Here is an 18,039-nt window from a genome sequence, read left to right on the forward strand (position 1 = left end):
CCTCATTTTCTGCTTGACAATTTGTGATGACCCCTAAGCTTAGCTTCTAATCAGCTGCTCAGAGCACATTGAGCATGTGAGTGTTACAGATGCTTCTAACAGAATCCAAAATGGGAAGCTCCTGTAACAGCTTTTAAGGACTGGACCATTAGTAATATAGAAATGCTGGTGGTGCTGGTGTAATAAGTTTGTTTTATAAAATATCTATAGCATCTATGGCATCTATAGCCATATTCATTTTTAGGGTTTAGTTCTCCTTTAAAGGTTACAAATACAGGAGGTCTACATTGCAGCTATAAATGAAACCTAAAGGGCCTGATTCATTAAAGTGCGATAAAAATTATCGCACGATTTTTTGCGTTAAAAAAGACGCGATAATTTGCGCGCGATTCACCATAGTATTATCGCGTGCGATAAATTGAAATTTTCGCATGGGTTATTTCTCACGCTAGTTTTATCGCATGCGTTAATTTCCGCGCTGAAAAGAATACGATCACATGATTCACTATAACTTTTGCGCGCTAAATATCGCATTCGGCTATGCGAAAATTAACACCTACTACAGGCAGGCGAAAAATTATACAAAAGTACAGTAAATGATTTTTTGCAATAAAATATGGACTTACAGTGTTATTTATTCAAGTCTGTGTTTTCCCTAGAGTAACGCAGCCGCCAGTTTGCAGCAAAATGTTCACTTTTAATACAGTAATTTTCTGCAAGTATTGGCGTGTATGGCTAACATGGCGTGCGTTCATTTGCGCGACTATTTATATTTGGCTACAAGTGATGAAATGTTTCGCCAGGCATGGATTCGTAGCAAATTTTTGGACGTGCGTTGAATTTTTTCGCGGCGGATTTTTTCATGCGTTTTGCAAAACAATCCGCCAATGGCCACGCAAAAATTCACCGCACATCCAAAAATTGATACAAGCGTCAAAAAATAATGGTCACGGGCAACAATTTTTTTGCCCGCACAACATTTTTGCCGTTTCGTGGATCTTTCGAAAGATTTGCTAATTTTTCACTAAAGATAACCAGAACACATTTGCTCATCACTAGTGGCTACTATTTATAAGCATCTACTTTTTATATGATACCATTTATATGCTACCATTTATATGTGGCTAATATTTATATACACCATTTATATGCGGCGACAATTTTTATACACTATTTCTATGCTACCATTCATATGCGGCGACTATTCGCGTGCGTAATTTACAAATACTGCATTGAAATAGTCTTTGCGAGTTAAATAACGCATGCAATATCGCGCGTAAAAAAGCGCAAGTATGCTTATAGTGAATCGTGCGAAAAATCGTCAAAATTAAGACGCGGTAAAAATTTTAGCGCACAATAAAAATAGCGCACGTTTTATCGCACTTTAGTGAATCAGGCCCAAAGTCTTCTGGGTCTTTCTTTAAAATCATTTTGGGCCTCCTCCTTATCACCCCTAAAAAGTGATATCCTTACTAGCTTTCAGTGTCATAATCTAAACACTCTTTCTACACAATTTCCTTAACCATTGCATATGTGATAGTTTGCTGCCCCCTTAAAATTGCATGGTTAGTTTTCTTCAGTATTAAAACTGGGTTCACACATAAATTGATGCTGTGTATGAACCAAACCAGAGATCTTGAAGTACCACCATACACATACAATTCCTACATCCCTAGACGCAGGTAAAAAAAACAAACCTGACTACAGATCATGAAACCACAAAATCTGACCCTATGCTACAGGTTTCCAAGCTAGACATTCTTAAATCTTTCAAACTGGCCAATCCTCGTAAAGCTACAGGTCCAGATGGAGTCTATACAAAAGTTCTTAAAATTTGCTCATCTCCTGTGGATAATTGCAAAGTCTTCAAGTTTGCAGATGACATGACAGTGCTCAGCCTCAACCAGAATGATGACGAAACACAATACAGACAGCTAGTGTGCAACCTTATTAAGTACACCAGAAAACATGACCTGGTTCTCAACATAACAAAAACAAAAGAGTTGATCATAGATTTCAGGAAACAAACCCTTAAAAACTTGAGGTGTAAAAGCTGAGCAAGTAGAGAGCTTCAAATTCTCAGTTCTATATATCGCCAATCCCCTTAAATGGACTGACGATACTAAGGCCATAGTCCAAAAAGCTCATTAACGTCTTCATTTCCTTAGGAAATTGAAGTGATGTGGTGTCAATAAGATGGCACTAACTACCTGTTAGAGCCACAGTCAAAAGCATTTTAACTGCCAACATAACGGTGTGGTATGGCAGCATCACAGACACTGCCAGATATAAGAACAAAATGAAAGTCATTACCAGCGACTCGAGTCACCAGGGCATAAACTATTCATCTGGCACAACAGGCCTGAAAGCATAAAAACTAGAAGTAAAAGACTATTTAACTGCTTCTTTCCAAGAGCAGTCAGGCAAACTGCAAAGGAGTCCAGATGAAAGGAAAGCAAACAAGGCCTCATATTACCTCATGAACTCACTGCACTGTTTAAGTATTATAATATATACTAGTACTCACTGCACATTAGTATTATACTCTGTATTACATTATTACATTGCTAAAATCTAAATGTGTCTTAATACCCTGTGCTGCACAAGAATTCTTATGTACTGTACAAAACAATTTGTACTTGACTTAATTAGTTTCTTTGTTATTACATTGTTTAGTGATAGACCTTGATTTCTGGGGAATTAATATTAATTAATGAATTAATTCGTATTACCTACAAATAAGGGAGATATTTATTCTAATGTGGTTTATTTTCCCATTTGTCTATTTCAGTAGGCCACACAGACAGAGAAGGGAAGTGCATCAGGAGTCACACAAGCAAGGCAGGTACAGTATCTTATTTTCTGTATCTGTATCTTAGTTACTTACTGTTATTGCCACGTCATGATATGCAGGATTTGTAAATACTTTTATGTTTCACCTTTAAAATTCCTAATTTGTCATGGATGGATGTCAATTCTGTGTGATCTACAACTGGCTCTAAATGTTGCCACAATTTTCAGTATCCACATTGCAGCAGGACAAATGCTGGATGGAGTAAAATAAAAACTTTGAATTGTGAATGTTTTTTCAACTTTGCCTCTCTAGTAAAGGAGGCACACTGGGCAAATTTGCCCCTTGGCAGTAACCCATAGCAACCAATCAGCAAATTGCTTTTTTTTCAGCCAGCTGCAGGTAGAACAATGAATGCAACAATCTGATTGGTTGCCATGGGTTACTGTTCATGGGCAATTTTGCCCAGTGTTGATAAATTTCTCCCACTGTGTTTAGAGTTTTGGTATTTTTATGCTATATATAGTAGGAATCCTCTTGTTGTTGTTTTAAGAAATGGCATGATATTGTAAATATTGTTAATATTTGTAAAATAAAATCAAATTGTTTATTAAACTTTAAGCATAGCAAAAGTGAGGGGGGGACAGAAGGGAAAAAGGGAAGGGTTATTTAAATACAATGTTCTTGTGTCAAATGTTTTCTGTAATAAGCAAGCAAGAACTGACAACAAGTCATTACTGGATATATATATATCAGTTGGTTACTTGTTGGGGAGGCTAAATTAATTGTTAACTATTGGCAGCAATAATATGGTAAAAACCCCTTTTATTGGTGCTTTCACTGAACATATTACTTTTCTCTTCTATTTAGTCCCCTTCCCATGTTCCATGCTCTTCTCCCCCCCCCCAATTATCCATATACTATATTTGTCTCTTATTTGTTTGCTATTCTCTCCTTCATTTACATGTCTAAAGAATCTGTGTTGCAGAACTGCAGTCATTGGGTTTAAATTACATTGCAATCAGTGCGGCCTTTCTAACTGCCTTTCTAGTCATGTCCTTGTACCTGATCTGGTAGCCATAGACTGGTTCTCCTAGAGGGGTATGAAGGAGTGCTCCATCTTAAGGCCAGTTAGGGTGAAGTTTGGGGAGGGAGTCTATTTGCTCTTCTATGTATGCCTGAAACAAAAACCTAGAATGAAATTTGGGAGTAAAAAAAAACATGGGCTGAATTAAAGAAACCGTGATGTTTTCCTATATCTGCAACCTGGTTAGCCGCTAAGGGGGCGGGGCCTAATCAAAAGTTGGGCATCCAAGGGGGTTTAGCAATCAAGTTTTTTATGACTAGGGGCTACCTGTATAACAGAAAAATAGCAGTCAATGATCCCATATTGACAATTAGATAAGTGATTTTTAGGTTGACAAGATATACCTAACTTTTTCTATGAAAAAAACACATTGTCAAATTAAATAGAAGAAATTATCTCTTTAAATTCCAAGTTTAGATCCAATATACAAAGACAATTTAGGATCTAGTTAATTCATCCCCAAGTATATATGTTATTAGTATCACCACTTGTGAATCCCAACACCAAAGGGGATTTGACACTAATAGGAACAATCTCTTCCTTCTTTTTAGATCCCTTATAAAGGTAGAACCTTTCAGATTATCATCAAAGGAGAACTAAACCCTAAAAGTGAATATGGCTACAACTTTTCTACGCCCTCTGCCAAAAGCTACTTTTTAAATTAAGTTCGAGAAACATTGTATCGTTTTTAGCGTTCAGTGCAGGTTTAGTGCAAGAAATCAAAGGGAAATGAGGGACTTTTCAGAAGGAATCGGGGACTGCAGGCTGAGCTGTCAAAATGGGGACTGCTTGGGAGGTTTGGTGTCAGTGACATCACAAATTATCATGAAGAAAACGAAGTTTTGCCTACAGTATAGTAGTTTCTGAGCTGCTTTGTATGGAGAATCTGAATTATATTCTAATCAGCCTTGTATGGTGACATTTATATTCTGTATATACAGTATATTTTGAGTCAGTCCCTAAGCTCGGCATATCGCACGTGCAGCAGAAAAGAAGATGGGGAGCTACTGGGGCATCTTTGGAGGCACAGATCTTAACTGCTTAATGGTTGTTATTGCCCTGAGCTGGTACAAAACAAAATGTACAGGTATGGGGCGTGTTATCCATAATACTCCGGACCTGGGGTTTTCAGGATAAGGGATCTTTCCTTAATTTGAGTTTCTATACCTTAAGTCTACTAAGAAATAATTTAAATATGAATTAAACCTGATTGCCTCCAGCAAGAATTAATTATATCTTAGTTGGGATCAAGTACAAGGTACTTTTTTATTATTACAGAGAAAGGGGAATGATTTTTAAAAATATAAATGATTTAATTAAAATGAAGTCTATGGAAGATCTCCTTCCCTTAATTTGGGGCTTTCTGGATAGCAGGTTTCCAGACCCCATACCTGTACAATATTTCTGCTTCTTTGGTTAAGCTTTTTTCTCATTTAATTGTACTGCCTGGCTGTCAAAGCTATCCTTCATAGTACAGTTTCTCCTATGTCTAAGGAACTGACCTATGGGTGAATAGGTACAGTAGTATGAATTTTTATGACTTTATAAAAATAGACAATTCATTTAATTTAAAGAGCAATTATTTAGTAATTTAAGTATGAAATCTATTAGAATGCAATCCGACCTGTTTATATCTTTATGAATAAATGTGTACATGATATAAAAATAATATTTTCTTATTATGGCTGTGCTAGAATCATATGAATTGTAGTGCCATAATAGCTGGAACATGAGTTTGTTTTAGTTCAGTGCTATAATTATTTCTTCATTTGGAAATTTCAGGCCTCCATGCTCTAACTGGCCATGTGCATTTGGTGACCTGGAAATCACATCCTAAATCCTGCCAAATCCAGTAGCAAGAAATATTTGATATTATTTCTATGTGTCATATTTGTAAATCTGTTGATAGCCCAGTTAGTAAAAATAGAGCAGAAGATAAGCAGTTTATATGCTTGTGGCATCACATACCCAGGGTGATCTCCATTTATTCTTGGAATTATGCCAGCAGGCTTTTATTTTCGACATTTTGTTATCTATTGCTTAGCTTAGCAACCTGTCACAAAGCTTCATATTCCTCTGTGTGCTTTCCTTTGTCTTGTATGCAGTGCTGATATATATCTATGCAATAGCATGTGTCCCTCAGGGGGGATGCAGAAGTTTTAACTCTTAGAACTTCTTTATTGTAATATTGGAAATGTTTTTTTTGCGCCTCTCCACATCAATAAATAAATTGTTCCTTGGCTTGAAAAATGTGTTCTCCACTTGTTGGTTAGAAATTAGCGTTATCTCGATTCAATAAGCACTTTGTTCTTTAAGCAATGGTTCCTAAACTGTGGCAATGGTCACCGTAGAGGGTCCCAGAGCAATGGTTGGGGCCCTGGCCAAAGGCCAGTTATGGTAAGATTTGGAGAGAATGACTGATTTCAACCCTAGAAACTCCTAGAAATCCCAGCATGAAGGTACATTAGGGTTAAACATGGGAAAGCTATACGCTATAATATTCTTGGAATTAGTGTTGATACAGCAATGTTTTCATATACCCATAACCTTATAATGAGCTAAGTGGGAAGAAATGTCAGACCTCAAGGGGAGCTTTTAATCAATCAACCACTGCTTTATGTTGTTGCAGATCCTCTAAATATATCCGGAATAAGGCTTGTCTGCCATGTTTCTGCCCACTGCCCAAGTCTTTCTCAAGACATACAAGCTGGTCTTCCACAGCTTTATTTCCAAATGCTATTTCCAAAAAGCCTAAAAAGCTTTGGGCCCTTTCCTAAACCATGTAGCACTCCACTTCTACTTACTTTTACCAATTGCATTTAATATTTTATTCAGTTATTGCTATACTGCATATATGCAATAAAAACACATTTAATTTCAAGAATGAAGTAAAACTAATAGAAGTAGCAGATATCCTTCAAAGCTCTTTATGTTTTGTAGCCCTGTATTTAAGAGAAGTCCCGACATCACAAAGTCTCCACTCACAAAGTCAGAGCAGCTTCTCAGAATAGATGATCACGACTTCACCATGAGACCTGGATTTGGGGGTATGTATGATTATGATATTGAGTCAATACCGTTTTTCACTATTTTTTAATGTCTACATAGCCATATGGACATTAGCAAAATAAATGTCAAAATCAAATTCAATTTGATTGGAGATAAAATGAAATGCATCGCTAATCTTCTGTTGTGTTTTTTGCTCACAGATAGGGTAACTGAAATAAAACCTTTACTTTTTGCTATAGTGGACTACTTGTTTTTTTCATTTAATATACTGGCCCTATTTAAGCATCTTTTCAGTTTCAATATAAAAGGCTTGCAAACATTGGTGCAAAGTGGTAGCAGCAAGAATGTTTGCGACTGGAGCCAGCGACCAAGGAGTCTGTACCACTGTACCCCCTCTACTATATGCAGCAATGGTGCTGCATCTCCGACAGTCGCCTATCACAAGTGCACATATAAAACAAATGTAGGTAGGGCTGCACAGAGGTTAATGAAGCCATGTGCAGACATTTTAAATCATTCCTTATTAAAGGAGAAGGAAAGGCTAGTAAAGAGTTAATCTCAAGCTGCAGGCATACCTTCAGTTGTCTCAATAGTGCCCTTAAGTCTCCCCATACTTTACCCGTTCAGAAGATCAGAAGCCAAACAGGAAAAAAAAACGCTGAGCTGGGTAGAGAAGATTCCCATAATGCATCGCTCCTTCCCAGACTTGGCGACTTGTTACTGTAGGCGGCGCATGCGCACACAGCAGGAGCGTCTGGTTGCCATGGCGATGCAGCGACGGAGAACTCTGACATGCAGGTGGGAGGAGTGGGGGGGCAGGTGCGGGGAGCGGCGGAGGGTTTGTGGCAGGAGCGGGGAGCAGGGGGGGTTTGTGGCAGGAGCGGGGAGCAGCGGAGGCTTTGTGACAGGGGCGGGGATTGGAGGGGGGCTGGCTTGTGCTTTTCAGCCCATACAGACATGCTGGACAAGATGGCGGCGCCGTTCACTGAAACAAGTATGTAGGTTCTAGTATGTGTATCTCTGTAAATCTTTCATTAGGCAAGCCAGGAATATAGAGTTTTTACACAGCAATAGTAGTACTATTTAATAGTGTGCTTAATAGGTTTTGACTTTCCTTGGTAACTCTGCTAATCACTATAATTTAAGGTGAGGGAGCTGTGTGATGATGCTTTCCAATCAGAAAGGGCTTTGAGACAAACACAGTTATTTTTATACAGGTGGGATTAAGTTCTTCTTTTCACCCCTAGAACATAATTGATTTTTACATCAGATCCTCTTTAACGTGGCATTTTATTTTATTTCTTGTCATTATCCTTTCTTATCTCTTCTAATATAATTTCTATCTTTCTTTAAAAGAAAGTGCAAAGGTGCAAAGTACTCCATGTCTCTTTTTTAAACATCACAACTTTACAGGCTACTAGAATGAAAAAAACTATTTAACTCCATAGTTTCTCAGTTTAACACTGTTTTCTCCTGACTATTCAGCTACTTATCCCATATTTCTTTTTTGAACTGAAGTAAAAAACTGTGTGTGCTTTGGTGTAGAGCTGGGCATACATTTATGCAAACCAGCATATCTTAAACCGATTTGGCCACAAACAGGCTGGGTTTAATTAGTATGATCTGATCATTTGGCCTATTGGAGGTTTCAAAAAATACTTGTAGGTATATTCACATTTAATAGTTGAGAAAAAAACAAAATTGATTTTTGATTAACAACCATCTTATTAAGGGGCTGATTTAGCAAAATTTGAGTTTACAGTTTAATTAATAAAACCTCACCCCACATTCTTTTCATTTCTATGGAATTTATCAAGTTGTTCTAGCTTTCACCCATTGATAAATACCCTTCTAAAAATCCCATGGTAATAATTAGAATGTGGGGGAGCTTTTATGTATTTTTGTGTGTATTTTTATTTATTTTGATAAATCTGCCCCTAAATATATAATTATATGAGGAAAAAATAGGAGTTTATACAGTATCAATCAACTGTATTAAACATACAATAGTTCTTCCATTGTTTACTCATATTAATATTTTAAATATTAAAAAAAATATATATGTTTGTACAGTGGAGGAAATAATTATTTGACCCCTCACTGATTTTGTAAGTTTGTCCAATGACAAAGAAATGAAAAGTCTCAGAACAGTATCATTTCAATGGTAGGTTTATTTTAACAGTGGCAGATAGCACATCAAAAGGAAAATCGAAAAAATAACTTTAAATAAAAGATAGCAACTGATTTGCATTTCATTGAGTGAAATAAGTTTTTGAACCCCTACCAACCATTAAGAGTTCTGGCTCCCACAGAGTGGTTAGACACTTCTACTCAATTAGTCAACCTCATTAAGGACACCTGTCTTAACTAGTCACCTGTATAAAAGACACCTGTCCACAGAATCAATCAATCAATCAAGCAGACTCCAAACTCTCCAACATGGGAAAGACCAAAGAGCTGTCCAAGGATGTCAGAGACAAAATTGTAGACCTGCACAAGGCTGGAATGGGCTACAAAACCATTAGCAAGAAGCTGGGAGAGAAGGTGACAACTGTTGGTGCGATTGTTCGAAAATGGAAGGAGCACAAAATGACCATCAATCGACCTCGCTCTGGGGCTCCACGCAAGATCTCACCTCGTGGGGTGTCAATGATTCTGAGAAAGGTGAAAAAGCATCCTAGAACTACACGGGAGGAGTTAGTTATTGACCTCAAATTAGCAGGGACCACAGTCACACCGCAATGGATTAAAATCCTGCAGGGCTCGCAAGGTCCCCCTGCTCAAGAAGGCACATGTGCAGGCCCGTCTGAAGTTTGCCAATGAACACCTGAATGATTCTGTGAGTGACTTAGAGAAGGTGCTGTGGTCTGATGAGACCAAAATAGAGCTCTTTGGCATTAACTCAACTCGCTGTGTTTGGAGGAAGAAAAATGCTGCCTATGACCCCCAAAACGCCGTCCCCACCGTCAAGCATGGGGGTGGAAACATTTTGCTTTGGGGGTGTTTTTCTGCTAAGGGCACAGGACAACTTATTCGCATTAACGGGAAAATGGACGGAGCCATGTATCGTGAAATCCTGAACGACAACCTCCTTCCCTCTGCCAGGAAACTGAAAATGGGTCGTGGATGGGTGTTCCAGCACGACAATGACCCAAAACATACAGCAAAGGCAACAAAGGAGTGGCTCAAGAAGAAGCACATTAAGGTCATGGAGTGGCCTAGTCAGTCTCCGGACCTTAATCCAATAGAAAACCTATGGAGGGAGCTCAAGCTCAGAGTTGCACAGAGACAGCCTCGAAACTTTAGGGATTTAGAGATGATCTGCAAAGAGGAGTGGACCAACATTCCTCCTAAAATGTGCGCAAACTTGGTCATCAATTACAAGAAACGTTTGACCTCTGTGCTTGCAAACAAGGGTTTTTCCACTAAGTATTAAGTCTTTTTTTGTTAGAGGGTTCAAGAACTTATTTCACTCAATGAAATGCAAATCAGTTGCTATCTTTTATTTAAAGTTATTTTTTCGATTTTCCTTTTGATGTGCTATCTGCCACTGTTAAAATAAACCTACCATTGAAATGATACTGTTCTGAGACTTTTCATTTCTTTGTCATTGGACAAACTTGCAAAATCAGTGAGGGGTCAAATAATTATTTCCTCCACTGTATATTATAGGTCCTGCAATACCAGTGGGCGTTGATGTACAAGTGGAAAGTTTAGACAGTATTTCAGAGGTTGATATGGTAAGTAATCTGTTATCTTATTATTTATAAAACATGAGCAAATTTACTTTATAGCAGAACTGACAACAGTATCTAGTAAGATGTTTTTTATTTTAGGTCAAAGTGCTGTTTTTGAGATACTTGTTATTAATTCAGTTGTCTTCAGGTATCCTACTTTTTAAACATATCCATGCATTGGTGGGCTCCTGATAACAAATAGTAAAGGAGGTTGAGCATTCTTGCCTTCTGCCTTTGTCCATGATAATAGAGTTTAGATTATATTCATCACTTATAATACAGGTATTGGACCCCTTATCCGGAAACACATTATCCAGAAAGTTCTTAAATACGGAAAGGCCATCTCCCATAGACTTCATTTTAATCAAATCATTTACATTTTTAAAAATGGTTTGTTTTTTCTGTAACAATGAAACAGTACCTTGTACTTGATGCCAACTAAGATGTAATGAATTCTTATTAGAGGCAAAACAATCCTATTGGGTTTAATTACTGTTTAAATATAATTTTTTAGTAGACTTAGGGGCTGATTTACTAACCCACGAATCCGACCCGAATTGGAAAAGTTCCGAGTTGAAAACGAACATTTTGCGATTTTTTCGTATGTTTTGTGATTTTTTCGGATTCTTTACGAATTTTTCGTTACCAATCCGATTTTTGCGTAAAAACGCGAGTTTTTCGTATCCATTACGAAAGTTGCGTAAAAAGTTGCGCATTTTTCGTAGCGTTAAAAGTTACGCGAAAAGTTGCGCATTTTTCGTAGTGTTAAAACTTAACGCTACGAAAAATGCGCAACTTTTCGCGTAAGTTTTAACGCTACGAAAAATGCACAACTTTTCGCGTAAGTTTTAACGCTACGAAAAATGCGCAACTTTTTACACAACTTTCGTAATGGATACGAAAAACTCGCGTTTTTACGCAAAAATCGTATTGGTAACGAAAAATTCGTAAAGAATCCGAAAAAATCACAAAACATACGAAAAAAATCGCAAAATACCGATCATTACGAAAAAAACGCAATCGGACTCATTTCGACCCGTTCGTGGGTAAGTAAATCAGCCCCTTAGATCGGTATTTTGCGATTTTTTTCGTAAATTGTCGCAACTTTTTCGTAGCCATTACTACTTGCTCGTAAATTGTAGTGACTTTTTCGTAGCCGTCGTGCTGAGTACGAAAGTTTCGGATTTATTCAAGCTTCAGTATCGTGACTTTCCTTGGGCCAGGTTGGAGCTGCAGAGCCATTGCGTCCTATGTGAGGCTTCCAAAATCATGCAAAGTCGCAAAGGTTTGCCCACCATTTACGAGCGCTCAATACGTAAAAGTCGCGACAATATACGAGCAAGTCATAATGGCTATGAAAAAGTTGCGACAATTTACGAGCAAGTCGTAATGGCTACGAAAAAGTCGCGACAATTTACGAAAAAATCGCAAAATGTTCGTTTCCAATCCGATTTTTTCCCAGTCAGGATTCGGATTCGTGGATTAGTAAATCAGCCCCTTAAGGTGGGAGATCCAAATTACAGAAAGACCCCTTATCCGGAAAACCCCAGGTCCCAAACATTCTGGATAATGGGTCCCATACCTGTAGTACATTAGGGGAGAGAGAGAAGGAGACACAGCAAGAGAAAGAGAGAAGTATAGCATTCACCAGGTCTTTTAAAAGACATGTCAACCCCAAAAATAATTTTTTGCCTAATAAAAGAAAACTTTTCAATATCAATATATTAAAATTTTTTATTTCTTTAAAAGTTATTTGTAAATGTAATTGCTATAGAAAGCAGCATTTGCTGAACTCCTGGTTGTTACTTTTTAAACAATGTTGCAAGTGCCAGGCTCCTACAGTAAGTCAGGTCTGTAAAATCTGCTGCCTTGTGTTACATTGGTTCATACTCCAGAGACACCAGGGCAAAGAATAGAAAGGACAGGCAACACTGCTTTTAAGCAGTTATATATACAAATAACTCAAAAACCATTACAAATATGTAATGAATGTAAATTGCAAAGTTGTGTTTTCTTTTATTAAGCAAAAAAAACTATTTTTGGGGTTGAAATGTCCTTTAAAGTAAAGTAAATATATATATATATATATATATATATATATATATATATATATATATAAATATATAATGGGGATTAAAGGAAATTTAGATGACAGCCTCAGTTCTGATTGTTTGCTGTGTGCAAATTAATTTAATGTGGAAGAAATCATTAAGGTTAGCTAAAAGTCAACAGAGACCCTTACGATTTATAAATCGGTAATATTCAATGTGTTAAGCTGGTTATTTGACCAGTCTCCATTTTGATACATACTATATATATACTTTTGCTTGGACAACTACTCTTTTATTCAAGGAGACAAGGAGATATATTTTAATATAGGACACTGAATTAATGTAATTTACAGGACTTCACTATGAAATTGTATCTAAGACACTACTGGAAAGATGAGCGCTTGTCCTTCCCCAGTTCCAACAATCAGAGTATGACGTTTGATGGCCGGCTAGTGAAAAAGATTTGGGTTCCCGACATGTTCTTTGTTCATTCCAAGAGATCCTTTATTCATGATACCACAACAGATAATATTATGCTGAGGGTTCAACCTGATGGGAAAGTGCTGTACAGTCTCAGGTATTGGTTTGTCTGTTTGTTTTCAATGACACTATATGAATTACAGATCACATTAGTCTTAAAAAATCTTAAAAGAAGAATAATGGGTAGGTTATATTTGAGCAATAAGGTACAATTGGACGTCCTGATTATAAATACATGGAACAGAACAGATTGCTTGTAATTTAAGTTGCATAACAATTTAGTAGATTGTAAGGAGAACCTACATATTTATCTTACATTTGTTGAAGTTTTGGTGTTATTGTATTTTAACAAAATGCATTAAGTAGATTTATATCAATTTGTGGAATTTTACAAATGAATGCATATTCTGTGAAATGAGTAAAACCTAATAAAGTTTTCTGAAAATGACAAGTAAAATTGGAATACAACACATTTCAGCTTACAATAGCATCTCTCACTTTTTAGGGTGACAGTGACAGCAATGTGCAATATGGATTTTAGCCGTTTTCCTCTTGACACCCAGTCCTGCTCTTTAGAGATTGAAAGCTGTAAGTATTGAGTTGCTTTCAGGGGCTTATTTACAATAAGGAACCAAGAGATTGTGCCTAGGGTGGCAGGGTTGTCCCTTTAGTGCCAGTAATTATTTTTTTTTAAGGAAATCCAGCTATGGAGCTGGGTGTGTGTGTGTGAGTGGGTAGGGGGTTGTGGGCTCTGTGGAACTGACATCATGTATACTTTTGCAAAGTTGGTGTGTGCTTGTGATGGTATTTAGGTTATTCTCCTATTTGTGCCTGTATGTTACCCACCCATGAGCTCTACGGGGCAGGACCCTCCTTCCTCTTGTTTTTCTAAACACCTAGAACTTAATTCAGTTAATTGTACATATGCAATATATAATTTGTATATTTTTATTTATGGCATACTATTGTATTTTTCTCTGTTAATGTTTTGTTTGAATTTATGTTTGTTTGAATCTCTTATCCACAAACCTTACCTTATCTTACCTCCAACAAGCCTTACTAGAGACCCATAAAGAGGCAAAATTATGTTTTCATCCCTTGAGTCAATGCCCTTTTTTATACAAGACAGCACTTTATTTGCTTTAGTAGCCACAGAATGACACTGCCTGGAATTAGACAACTTGTTATCTACAAAAATCCCCAGGTCTTTCTTAATCACTACCATAACTTGCATTTATATTTTTTCTACCAAATTGTATAACTTTGCACTTTCCAAGATTGAACCTCTTTTTCAATTTTGCTGCCCAGTTTTCCAATTTTGTCAAACTGCTCTGTAAAGTGGCAGCATCCTGCATGGAACTTGTAGTGGCTTGCAAAAGTATTCGGCCCCCTTGAACTTTTCCACTTTTTGTCACATTACAGCCACAAACATGAATCAATTTTATTGGAATTCCACGTGAAAGACCAATACAAAAAGTTGTACATGTGAGAAGTGGAAGGAAAATCATACATGATTCCAAACATCTTTTAAAATAAATAACTGCAAAGTGGGGTGTGCGTAATTTTTCAGCCCCCTTTGGTCTGAGTGCAGTCAGTTGCCCATAGACATTGCCTGATGAGTGCTAATGACTAAATAGAGTGCACCTGTGTGTAATCTAATGTCAGTACAAATACAGCTGCTCTGTAACGGCCTCAGAGGTTGTATAAGGCTGATGCCACACCAGGCGTAGGGCTGATTCATTCGGGTGCCTGCACCCGAATGAATGAGATCCGCTCGGGTGCAGGCACATGTAGCCGATATACACACGAAAACGCGAGAGAATGCAAAGTCTCGCGTTTTCATGCGTATATTGGCTACATGTGCCTGCACCCGAGCGTATCCCATTCATTCGGGTGCAGGCACAAGTAGCAGGCGTAGGGCTGAATTTTCGGCAAGCGTTTTTCCGCTTGCCGAAAATTTCAGCCCTGCGCCTCGTGTGGCATCAGCCTAAGAGAATATTGGGAGCAACAACACCATGAAGTCCAAAGAACACACCAGACAGGTCAGGGATAAAGTTATTGAGAAATTTAAAGCAGGCTTAGGCTACAAAAAGATTTCCAAAGCCTTGAACATCCCACAGAGCACTGTTCAAGCGATCATTCAGAAATGGAAGGAGTACGGCACAACTGTAAACCTACCAAGACAAGGCCGTCCACCTAAACTCACGAACAAGGAGAGCGCTGATCAGAAATGCAGCCAAGAGGCCCATGGTGACTCTGGACGAGCTGCAGAGATCTACAGCTCAGGTGGGGGAATCTGTCCATAGGACAACTATTAGTCGTGCACTGCACAAAGTTGGCCTTTATGGAAGAGTGCCAAGAAGAAAGCCATTGTTAACAGAAAACCATAAGAAGTCCCGTTTGCAGTTTGCCACAAGCCATGTGGGGGACACAGCAAACATGTGGAAGAAGGTGGTCAGAGTTGATGGGAAGATGGATGGAGCCAAATACAGGGCAATCTTGGAAGAAAACCTCTTGGAGTCTGCAAAAGACTTGAGACTGGGGCGGTGGTTCACCTTTCAGCAGGACAACAACCCTAAACATAAAGCCAGGGCAACAATGGAATGGTTTAAAACAAAACATATCCATGTGTTAGAATGGCCCAGTCAAAGTCCAGATCTAAATCCAATCGAGAATCTGTGGTAAGATCTGAAAACTGCTGTTCACAAACGCTGTCCATCTAATCTGACTGAGCTGGAGCTGTTTTGCAAAGAAGAATAGGCAAGGATTTCAGTCTCTAGATGTGCAAAGCTGGTAGAGACATACCCTAAAAGACTGGCAGCTGTATTTGCAGCAAAAGGTGGTTCTACAAAGTATTGACTCAGGGGCTGAATAAATATGCACACCCCACTTTGCAGTTATTTATTTGTAAAAAATGTTTGGAATCATGTATGATTTTCGTTCCACTTCTCACGTGTACACCACTTTGTATTGGTCTTTCACATGGAATTCCAATAAAATTGATTCATGTTTGTGGCTGTAATGTGACAAAATGTGGAAAAGTTCAAGGGGGCCGAATACTTTTGCAAGCCACTGTGTGTGTATATATATATATATATATATATATCCAATTTGCTCTTTCATTTCAGATGCATACACAGAAGATGATCTTATGCTATATTGGAAGAATGGTAACGAATCATTAAAAACTGACGACAGAATATCATTATCACAATTCCTTATTCAGGAGTTTCACACGACTACAAGGCTTGCTTCCTATAGCAGCACAGGTAAATATCAAGTTTCAAAAAAAGTACACAGAAGCTAGAAATGATCACATTAATACACTTTGCCAATATAATTGGTCAGTATTAGTGATGAACAAATGTATTGGGTTTCGCTTCAATTTGCAAAAAAATTAACATTTTGTGAATTTTCTATGTAAATAGACTGCACAATTAGCAGTCCTAATTGATAGTTAAACACTTGTGAAATGGTTAATCCTAGATAACTGAAACAGGAGACATTTAATAGTTTAAAAATCCAGTGAAGAGTTAATATAAGCCAGGATTTACTCTCTTCTGGGTTCACACCATATTTACAGCTTCAGAGTGTAAAACTGGAAGTTAAATTCAGCCACATATTAAACAATATCTTCTATCAATAAAAAATAAATAAAAAATTTCATACATCACTAGTCAGCATGTTATAAATGGCCGTCTGCACTAAAATTATGTGCCTGGAAATAGAAAAACTGGAATATGTGGTCCTGAAATAAATCAACAGTTCTTACAAACTACAATGCATTTTCATAAAGTGAAATTAGAATTCCATTTACATCACCAATTTATTGCCATGGTGTTCTGTGCACACAAGTGTTCCTGTACGCTTTAAGCCAGAAACTCTTTGTCACATGAATTTGTTTCATTGTCTTCAATGGGTTGCCCCAAGTTCCACATGTAAAAGCGGCCTAATAAGTACAATATGGTGTATAAAAAAATCTCAGTACATCCCTAGGCAGCACAGAGGATGATAGGGGTCAATGCTTTGATTCAATTAGGAGGCAGGATGGCCATCAAAGTATTTACCCCTCCTCCTTAGTTTTTTTGCCATCATGCTTGAGGTAGGAAGCTATTTGATGCCATTAAGATACAGGAGTTTACATCTGCATCTTAAAGGAGTCAAATCACCATTAACTCTGCTAAAAAAGAGTCTTAGGAATTACTTAGGGACTTGGAGAATTATGATAATCAAAAATTATTGTTGTTCATCTGACCAGAAAGGCTATGTACACTCATAATTACATATCAGAACTGCAGTGTCTTAGATAAAATACATGCAATGCAAGGGCTATAATATTTTTTACAGTCACATGATTTTGCAGTGTCACAATCAGATATAAACCAAGACATGAGGTTAGAGGGCCTGCCCCATTAAGCTTACAATATACGTCAATATGCAGAATTTTTAGGGCTTTTTTTTCATGGACATGTGTGCTTTTGTTTTAATCTAGGATGGTACAATCGCCTGTACATCAACTTTACATTACGGCGCCACATCTTCTTCTTTCTCCTACAAACATACTTCCCAGCAACCCTGATGGTGATGCTCTCTTGGGTGTCTTTCTGGATAGATCGCAGGGCAGCTCCTGCCAGAGTTCCCTTAGGTAAAAGAAAATTTTTGTTAGATCCTTTTAAACAGGGTATATTCCGCCTTAAAGCACTGACTACAGTCACATCATACCATCAAGTAAAACTCAAGGTTACACAAATCAAACACTTACACATAACACACAATACATAACAAATTCTACACCATATGGTATATAAAACACTTTATAAACCAAACAAAACATACCAAAAAGTATAGACCACCTTATATATTTGTATGGATGGTTGAAATGCT

At 37.6% G+C, this 18,039-nt stretch overlaps 1 protein-coding gene across 1 annotated transcript in view; it reads left to right on the forward strand.

Annotated features, from left to right (window-relative positions):
• Window positions 1-18,039, forward strand: part of LOC101735178 (gamma-aminobutyric acid receptor subunit rho-1) — a 32,724-nt gene that overhangs the window by 11,290 nt on the left and 3,395 nt on the right. The window contains exons 2-8 of the mRNA XM_031902845.1: window positions 2,792-2,845; window positions 6,819-6,925; window positions 10,560-10,627; window positions 13,029-13,252; window positions 13,661-13,743; window positions 16,284-16,424; window positions 17,648-17,800. Coding sequence (XP_031758705.1) covers window positions 2,792-2,845; window positions 6,819-6,925; window positions 10,560-10,627; window positions 13,029-13,252; window positions 13,661-13,743; window positions 16,284-16,424; window positions 17,648-17,800 — 830 coding nt within the window. The remainder of the gene's footprint in view (window positions 1-2,791; window positions 2,846-6,818; window positions 6,926-10,559; window positions 10,628-13,028; window positions 13,253-13,660; window positions 13,744-16,283; window positions 16,425-17,647; window positions 17,801-18,039) is intronic.

Source organism: Xenopus tropicalis, chromosome 5 (assembly GCF_000004195.4).
Source record: "Xenopus tropicalis strain Nigerian chromosome 5, UCB_Xtro_10.0, whole genome shotgun sequence".
Taxonomy (NCBI): Eukaryota; Metazoa; Chordata; class Amphibia; order Anura; family Pipidae; genus Xenopus; species Xenopus tropicalis.